This window comes from Phoxinus phoxinus (assembly GCF_949152265.1).
Source record: "Phoxinus phoxinus genome assembly, chromosome: 18".
NCBI classification, from domain to species: Eukaryota; Metazoa; Chordata; class Actinopteri; order Cypriniformes; family Leuciscidae; genus Phoxinus; species Phoxinus phoxinus.
Window position 1 is genome coordinate 1,336,048 of NC_136893.1, and position 10,000 is coordinate 1,346,047.

Here is a 10,000-nt window from a genome sequence, read left to right on the forward strand (position 1 = left end):
TTAACTCACGATTAATCACATTAATGTCATAAACTCACGATTAATCACATTAATGTCATAGTTAACTCACGATTAATCACATTAATGTCATAAACTCACGATTAATCGCATTAGTGTCATAGTTAACTCGCGATTAATCACATTAATGTCATAAACTCACGATTAATCACATTAATGTCATAAACTCACGATTAATCACATTAATGTCATAGTTAACTCACGATTAATCACATTAATGTCATAAACTCGCGATTAATCACATTAATGTCATAGTTAACTCACGATTAATCACATTAATGTCATAAACTCACGATTAATCGCATTAGTGTCATAGTTAACTCGCGATTAATCACACGTTTTTATCTATTCTAAATGTCTCTTGATTTCTTTTTGTCCCATTATTTTTTCTCATTTTAATGCTCTTATCAACATGGAAAAGTGGATCGGCTTGCTCTGTGCAAATGTTTTTTATTGAAAACAACATCGGCATATACTGTGTTCAATTTCACACTAACATTCTCACTTGGAGCAAATAATCTCTCACACGATGTAACACTGTCCATCAATAAAAGGGTGAGAGAAATACTGACGAGGTGACGTTACTGATGTTGACGAGTGTGCGGAGATCGCATCAGGTGTGTGTGTGTGTGTGAGTGTGTGTGTGTGTGTGTGTGTGTGTGTGTGTGTGTGTGTGTGTGTGTGTGTGTGTGTGTGTGTGTGTGTGTGTGTGTGTGTGTGTGCTTGACCATCAATTGGTGTTTAGACTGGACGATGATAGCTCAGTTCACAACGACACACACACAGATCACTTTGGTCTTGTCAATAGAACCATTTGGCAACTTTTTAAAAGTAAACTTTCCATTCAGAATCTTATTGGCATCCATTTCGGCGTCTCGCGCTAATCATTCATCCACTCAAAGCGTAACGTTAAAGGGCGTCGCACACCGGACGAGAAGTGCAGCGCCTCATAATTAAAATGCGAACACATTATTGTCTATGAGTGTACACACACCGGCGGCGCCATTCTGCGTGTTTATTGCTGGCCGTAAACTGAGAAAGTGCGCGTCCGATGTGCGATACGAGATGTGCTAGACGCGGCTTGGCGCTGCGCTTCTCGTCCACTCTTTCGGCTGGTTCGCATCGTAAGCCCAAACAAAAGTGTGCGGCGACAAGTGTGTGCGGCGACAAGTGTGTGCGGCGTGCTGTTGTTTTGTTTCTGGTCTCGCTAGATCCGCTGTGGTGTTGTAGTTTTAATAACGTTACTAATTGTTGCAAAAGCATGTGAAAAAAAACGACAAAGTTTGCTAGGCGTTAATCTCGCGATAAAAAAATGTACGCCGTTAAAATGGGTTTGCGTTAACGCCATTAATAACGCATTTAACGGACAGCCCTAGTGTGAACGCACTCACAGATCCCGGAAAATCACTGGCAGTGTGAATGAACCAAAATCAAACACATTATCTGTGTATTTTCTGGGATCTCTGTGTGAAAACAGCGGTAGAGAAAGTCGCTCTTGAAGTGACGGCAGACTAACGTTCCCACTGCGGTCTGTGTCATTAATGTTGATAAAACTACACAATACAACGATGAAACCATATTTAATTTCTACAGTGAACAAATGAAATGATTTGATCAAATGATTTGCTGCAGAAGAGGGAAGCAGAGCAATCAGTGTGGTGTGAAAAGGAACCAAAACGCCTGAAAAATGCTACAAAGTATTATATTTCGCTCTCGGTCCGGACCAAATGAAGCGAACTACAGATGTAGCCTATCTGTGGAGAACATCTGAGCGGTCTCTGACCTCTGACCTCTGCCCTGTAGCTGGACGTGTGTGTGTGTGTGTGTGTGTGTGTGTGTGTGTGCGAGCGAGCGAAAGCTGGACGACTCGCAGGAAAACTCGCCTGAGCTTCTGGAAATCCTCCATAAAATGACACAATTCTTTATGAGGCTCTTAGAGATGCTGTAATGTTTCTGCTCGCTCGTTTGGAGTTTAACACACTCACTCACTCACACACACACACACACACACACACACACACACACACACACACACACACACACACACACACATACGCTCTCACACACACACACGTACACACACACACACACTCACTCACTCACTCATACGCTCTCACACAGACACACACACAGGCACACACACACACACACACACACACACACAGCTGCACCTCCTTCTCCGAGAACACAATTACAACACAGACTGCGTTCCTGTTTTAATTAAATGTTGTTGTTTTTATAATATAGTATAATATTTCATATAAATATTATTTATATAAATAATATTTGTATATACATATTATTTGTGAAATAATATTTATATTATTTAATTATAAATTATATTATGTATTTATATATATATATATATATATATATATATATATATATATATTACGGTGGCCGAGAGAGCTCAACGCGCTGCAACTGAAGAAAACACATGCAAATAAAAAAAAAACACATGCAAATAGAAAAAAAACACATGCAAATAAAAAAAAAACACATGCAAATAGAAAAAAAACACATGCAAATAGAAAAAACACATGCAAATAAAAAAAAACACATGCAAATAGAAAAAAACACATGCAAATAGAAAAAACACATGCAAATAAAAAAAAACACATGCAAATAGAAAAAAACACATGCAAATAAAAAAAAAACACATGCAAATAGAAAAAAAACACATGCAAATAGAAAAAAAACACATGCAAATAGAAAAAACACATGCAAATAGAAAAAAACACATGCAAATAGAAAAAACACATGCAAATAGAAAAAAACACATGCAAATAGAAAAAAACACATGCAAATAGAAAAAAACACATGCAAATTAAGAAAACATCTTCATCAGTTTCACAACACACGTGTGCTCCAAATACTCACAACACAACCAAATACAGAAACGCGCTGCAAATAGAACAGAACACAACGGAAATGTTTCCGGGGAACCCAATAAGTGACGGACCCGGCTGTTACGTGCTTGGTGCTTACTGCTTATAGCTACTTTCATTTTATTTATTATTATTTTATTTTTTTGCAAAACATACAGAGATGACACGTTTATGACATACAACTTTGTATACAATATACAAAACGTATTTACAATATGTTCAATGTTATAAGAATACTAATCAGATAAGAACAATGAGCTGAAGACTCAAATAAATAAATAAATAAAAAGATAGAGAAAAAGAACATGAGGGAAAGATATTAATCTATACATCAGTTACATTGTACACATTTTGTCATGTAAAATAAGTTTCATAAGAAATGTTAGAATGCAGGGTCCAAATATGAGATACTCACACACAGATATAACGCATATTTTAAAAACTGTGTTGTATAAAATCTATTTTTATTTGCAACAGTTATGTTAACAGCAATAAAACTATATTTCTGGTAAGAACAGCTATTCAGCTGACGGACACCGCGCTGCGTTGTCATGGGAACGTCCCAGGTGAAAATAATGAGGAAATGACGTTGTCTTTCGTTGCTCCCTTCATCAAGTCCGTTCCAAGCGGCTACATAACGGCACACAAGTGCCCTGCTCCCTCCAAAGTCCCCACTTCAAGGGCTCTACCGTCTGCCCTTCTAAGGGCGTAGGGCATAGGGATGCTCACGAGCAATAAGCACGTACCAGCCGGGTCCGTCACCTATTGGGTTCCCCGGAAACATTTCCGTTGTGTTCTGTTCCATTTGCAGCGCGTTTCTGTATTTGGTTGTGTTGTGTGTTGTGAAACTGATGAAGATGTTTTCTTAATTTGCATGTGTTTTTTTCTATTTGCATGTGTTTTTTTTATTTGCATGTGTTTTTTTCTATTTGCATGTGTTTTCTTCAGTTGCAGCGCGTTGAGCTCTCTCGGCCACCGTAATATAGGCTATATATATATATATAAATTATATATTTTGAAACTGATATATATTTCATTCAAAAATAAAAGATGATTTCATGATGTGCTCAGAAAAATGGAATTGTGTGTGTGTGTGTGTTTTTCCCGCTGCAGGTGTTTGAGAAGCTGAAGGATCACATGCTCATCCCAGTGTCCAATCAGGAGAAAGTGAAGGTTGACGGCGCTCTGACCTGCTGCTCGGTGCTCGTGTGCAAGAACAGTGTCTGAAACACACACACACACACGCACACACACACACACACTAACCCGACCCCTAAACCTACCCAACACACACACACACTAACCCGACCCCTAAACCTACCCATCACACACACACACACACACACTAACCTGACCCCTAAACCTACCCATCACACACACACACTAACCTGACCCCTAAACCTACCCATCACACACACACACACACACACACAAACACACACTAACCCGACCCCTAAACCTACCCATCACACACACACACACACACACACACACACACTCACACATTCACAAACTCACAAGGAGTTATAGGTTTATATCAGCTTTTTGAACAATATAAAAACATACTTTCTGAAATGTTGATGTTCGATTTTTTACATTTTTCTATCTTTAGCGTTCTCTCCAGGATGTTTTGGGGGTCCGTGAGTCAAAACTAATAAAGTTTTGATCAGCAGAATTTCATGAGGAAAAAATCCACTAATCGAAACCTCAGACCCCAAAGTGCTCTGAACCGCTTCAGATTAAAGTGTGTGTTGTGTGTAACGTGCTGGAGCCCCAGAGGACGAAGCATCGCATCATGAGAGGTTTATAGAGCACTAGAACTGTATTTCCAGCGCGTTTACGAGCCACATGTGAAATACGCCGTTGTGGAGGCCCTTTATTCAGCAGTTCAAGCTACAAAACACTGAAAAAACTGCTTTTCTTACTATTTCTGTCTCGTTTCCAGTCCAAATATCTAAAAATTCTTAAATCAGGATGTTACTAAAGAAGTAAAATTACATAAGATATTATGTCCTGTTTTCTGGGGGAATTAATCAAAATTAAGTGAGTTTTTGCTTAAAAAAAGCTAAATGATCTGCCAATGGTCAGATAATTTCAATAATTTTTCAATAATCAGAAAAATAATCTTAATTCAAACAGAAACAACATTATATTTCTGACCCCATTGGCAGTTAATTTTGCTAGTTTTAATCAAAAACTCACTTAATTTTGATTAATTCCCCCAGAAAACAGGACATAATATCTTATGTAATTTTACTTCTTTAGTAAATGCATCTTGTTTAAGAGTTTTTAGATATTTGGACTGGAAACAAGACACAAATAAAGCATTTCGTTTCCCTCACTTTTAGTTTTATACATTTAAAACCTACCTTTTTTCCTCTCTGCATTCCTTCAGCTGTAAAAGTGGTCCGGTGCAATGGCTTATGGGTAATATACGGAGCAGGAGCAAGCATGCACTATGATTTGGGACGCTAATTGGCAACATTTTCCCAACTTTATGAACAAATGGTAATATTAACAGAACGTTCGTTATCAAATTTATGGTCTTTAATAACGTTCTCAAAAACATTTATTTGGATGTTTGTCATTTAAATGTTTTTTAAATGTTTCTACTTGTTTCAGAACGTTAAGAGAACATTTAAAAGTAGGCTAACGTTCCCATAATGTTTGAAGGATGATAAAAACCGGAATGTTTACGCAACGATTACATAAGCACGGAAAAATACTTTTAAAATGCTTTGTACGTTCAGAAACGTTTAAATAACATTAGCAAAACATATTTGCGTTTAGTCCGATTTAGCTCATGTACGTGGTTTCAGGTGTACGGGACTCTCTAAAGAGTTTCTGCCAATGTAATGATCGACAAATCGGGTCCCCCTCTCCTTTAGGACCCCAAGCAATCCCATCGGTTAAAATTACTTTTAATAGGTACTCTCTTAAGCGCCTGATTTATTACACTTTATCCAAAATCCTGGTATGATCAATAGTTTCAACTACATTATAACGACCATTTATGTATTAGTTAGCTTAGCCTACATAAGCAATTAGCCTGATAGCTTAGTTTTTACACACATTTGCACTTACCCATATTCTTAATCATCTTTAATGTAATTATGAGTTAATTAAGTGTAAAATGTCCAAACATTTCAGTTATAAATAAAACAAATGAATGATGTTCAGTTATTGCTGTTAATCAAGTGTAAGAAATTATGTTCAATTGGTTTTATTATGCACTAATGTGTTTTCGTACGCATTATATAGTAAGCTATGCTTATTTTATATTAATATCATTCATATATACTTAGGATAATCATTAATTGACAGTTTGGGGAGACTCGATTAGTCACAACACGTACGGGTGTTTTCTGTCAATTAGCTAAAGTTGCTAATCTGCCTAGCTGTGCATTAATCAGCTTCCTCAGTCACAGTTTAGCGCTTTTTTGTTTTAATATGTGTTAAGGATTCTCCGAACTGAAGAGGCAGATTCGTTCTCTGTCGTAACTCATCGATTTATTTCTCCTCCTGAAGAGAAAATGAAGATTTAAAGCCCAGAGTCGCGGGTCAACACAGTTAAACTGGATTTACAGTCGTGCTAACAATACTTCGCCGATGACGACCGTTAAACACTTCGGCAGCCTTTTATAAAAATGTGAATACTGTCATCATCTTACGACATCTCATTCTTTATCTCATGTGGATGCTTTGCAAAGTACGTTATCGTTATTTCTCTGCCAGACACTTGTAAAATATTCCGCCGTATTAACAGCCGGTCGTAACGCGTCCAAGTCACACCGTATGAGATCACAGTCGTAAAGAAAGCCGTGTTTACTAGTTTAACTTCCACTATTCTCCGCTCATCCTGAAGGAATTCCGTGTTTCCTCATGGATTAGCGCGTGAACTTCCATTCAACCCGGAGTTTCCCTGTTATTATCTGCCGAAAAATCTGCACTCATCATCCTAAAAATGTAACGTTATATCTGGAAGCTCATTTCCACCAGAAAAAAAAAATGCTTTGGTAAATCTTAATTATGACATAAAAAAATTAAATTATTACGACATATTTAACTTTTTCTGTCATATTTGACATAAAGTGAAATTATGACATAGTCACAAATATGGCATACTGTATTTTTAAAAGTCGAAATATGAATTATGACGTTTCATAAATTCAAGATGTTATCAATTTCGACATGGTTTGTCACAATTTCACCTTTTTATGTCACACTTAAAGGATAGTTCCCCCCCCCCCCCCCCCCCCAAATACGAAAAGTATCCCATACTCCCCCTCAAGCCATCCTATGTGTGTATATGACTTTATTATTTCAGCCAAACACAATCAGAGTTATATTTTAAAAATATCCTGGCTCTCTTCCCAGCTTTATAATGGGATTGAACACAGCCTGCGATTTTTAAGCCCAAAAAAGCACATCCATCCATCATAAAAGTAATCTACACAGGGTTAATAAAGGCCTTCTGAAGCGGAGCGATGCGTTTGTGTAAAAAAAATATCCATATTTATAACTTTATAAACGATAGGCTTCCGGTAATGTCTGTATGCAAGGCGAGTTCCGGCGGAAGAGTGACTTATATATAAAGTTATAATATAAATATGAATATTTTTATGTATCATTTTGACTTTCTAAGTCATAATTTTCAACACATGATTGATAAAAAGCACATCCATCCATCATAAAAGTAATCTACACAGGGTTAATAAAGGCCTTCTGAAGCGGAGCGATGCGTTTGTGTAAAAAAAATATCCATATTTATAACTTTATAAACGATAGGCTTCCGGTAATGTCTGTATGCAAGGCGAGTTCCGGCGGAAGAGTGACTTATATATAAAGTTATAATATAAATATGAATATTTTTATGTATCATTTTGACTTTCTAAGTCATAATTTTCAACACATGATTGATTTAGTGTGTCATTTAGTCTTTTCTTGACATAATTTAGAATGTTTATGTCATGATTTACAAAAGCATGATTTTTTTCTTATGTGGTGGAAAGATCTTCCATAGAAATTTGCCATCATCCATAAAGACTCAATCTCAGATCTCCGGGATTCTGCTGTGCCGTATTGTCTTGTTCAGCCGGTCAGTCAGTCTGTTTTCTGTCCGGGAATGTTTGATAGATGTGACTCAGGACTTTTAGTGTGCCATGATCCCTTTAACACTGTGTATTTCTAATGATTTTGTTGGGTTTGTTAAATAAAGCAGCTTGTGAATGGATGTGATGTGTATTGTGTGTTTTGTTCTGCTGCATTTATTTCCACAGCAGGATAAAAGTCTTGCATATAATATATTAAATAATATTATATTTAAGTGTCGCCAGTGTCCAAATATATTTTGATTGGTCAAACTTGACAAGTGCTTTAAAATCAAACTGATAACACACACGACAACGTTGTTTTCTTAAACGGCGATCTGAATCCAGATACTTGATTTTAAAAATACATTGTTAAATTGAAAAATGATCATGTTCTATTTTATTTCTGTGATCCGTTCTTCTGAGATTTAATCGGATAATTTTTTTTTGTACGCTTTATTTGAACATTAATTTTACAGTGTGAAACAACCAAATAATAACAAAACAATTATTAAGAATAACAAAAATACAGTGATGTAAACAAGAATGGGGAAAAGAAAAAAAAGAAGAAAGTGGGCATTACTTAATTAAATAAGTCTAAACATTTAATAAAGTAAAAAGTTTGCAAATTTTACATGTTCTTAGTGCTTTTGGGTTAAGAGAGGATGAAATTGTAATCAAGTAATGTTTTATCATGTAAGAACACCAAAAAAATTGGTTTACAATTTGAAAACTTGCATTTGTGAATATAAAATCTACATAGGAAAATTATTAGATTTATTATAAAGCAGGCGTTTGAATCCGCTTCAAATAACCCAAAAATAACACTTTTAGGATTCATGGAGAAATTTTGCAAGATATTGCTTGAGATAAACCACCTAACATCTTTCTGAGTAACAAGTTGCTGAGTAAAACTGCACGACCAAAATAAGTGAAGAAGAGTTTCAGTGTCATTCTGACAAAAAGAGCAATTAGTGTCAAAATCAGATCTGAATTTTTTTCTAAGGAAATTTTTAACTGGGTAAATATTATGAATTAATTTAAAATATATTTCCTTTACTTTGCTTGTGAGGAGAAACCTTTGTTGTATCGGATCATTTTATTCTGTAAACGCGACCCATGTTTATTACATCATCAGCGCGCGCCAAATTCAACATGGCGGCCGTTGTTTAGTTGTTTTTAATCTGCGGTGTCGAAGCCCAAACCCAAAACCATTGAATCCGACCGTGTTTCTCGTCTTCATCCACCATGAGCGATGAGAAGGAGCCCGAGGGCCGTAATTTCTTCATGGGTTATGATGATCTGAGCGACAGCAGCAGTGATTCGGACAGTCGTGAGTCCAGTAAGAAGAGCCGCATCGAGCCGGAACCGTCCGGATCCTCGAACCCGCAGAGCCGCAAACGAGCCGCCGAGCCGCTGCCGAACCCCGACGACCTGTTCCGGTCCGTCAGCAAACCCGCGTTCCTCTACAACCCGCTCAATAAGCTCATCGACTGGGACAGGAGAACCGTCAAAGCGCCGGAAGAGGTCAGTGAGAAACCCGTCCAAAACTCACTACTTTAAGATTATTATTTTAGATATAGTGCCGCTAGTTAATAATGCATTGATTTAATATAAAGTTACTCCCCCTTTTAATTTTCTCTTGATCGTAGTCGTCACTGAGCGTCATCTCAATATATTTATTGAACGATTATGTAATAAATGTTTGTAAATGTATATATTTACAAACTTTTATGTTAGATGTGACTAATCGATTTGATAGTATTTTATATAAATTCAAATTCAAATGTTTTATTTACATTCAAAACTGTAATGGCATGACTGTAAATAATATAATATTGTAAAAGCTTGGAATACATAGAATTATAATAAAAACATCAAAATAATAGTAGGCTATAATAAGTAATACATAAAACATAATAATAATAAATGAACAGTGTACCAAATTAGAACGTGTGAACATTTGATACCTCAGTGTATCAACATTACACACACACACACACA

The 10,000-nt window shown here is 36.4% G+C and overlaps 2 protein-coding genes across 3 annotated transcripts in view; both read left to right on the top strand.

The window, feature by feature from the left end:
* The window catches only part of ddah1 (dimethylarginine dimethylaminohydrolase 1), a 66,913-nt gene extending 62,334 nt beyond the window's left edge, over positions 1–4,579 (top strand). The window contains exon 6 of one of the 2 annotated variants that reach the window (XM_079589514.1): positions 4,020–4,478. In XM_079589514.1, coding sequence (XP_079445640.1) covers positions 4,020–4,133 — 114 coding nt within the window. In that variant the 3' untranslated portion in view covers positions 4,134–4,478. Of the gene's footprint in view, positions 1–4,019 lie in introns of both variants that reach the window. The other variant, XM_079589513.1, reaches the window with a different exon arrangement.
* A 4,546-nt stretch (positions 4,580–9,125) lies between these two features.
* cUnh1orf52 (chromosome Un C1orf52 homolog) overlaps positions 9,126–10,000 on the top strand; it is a 4,381-nt gene continuing 3,506 nt past the window's right edge. Inside the window, exon 1 of the mRNA XM_079589057.1 lies at positions 9,126–9,523. Within this exon, the coding sequence (XP_079445183.1) occupies positions 9,245–9,523 (279 nt within the window). The 5' untranslated portion in view covers positions 9,126–9,244. The remainder of the gene's footprint in view (positions 9,524–10,000) is intronic.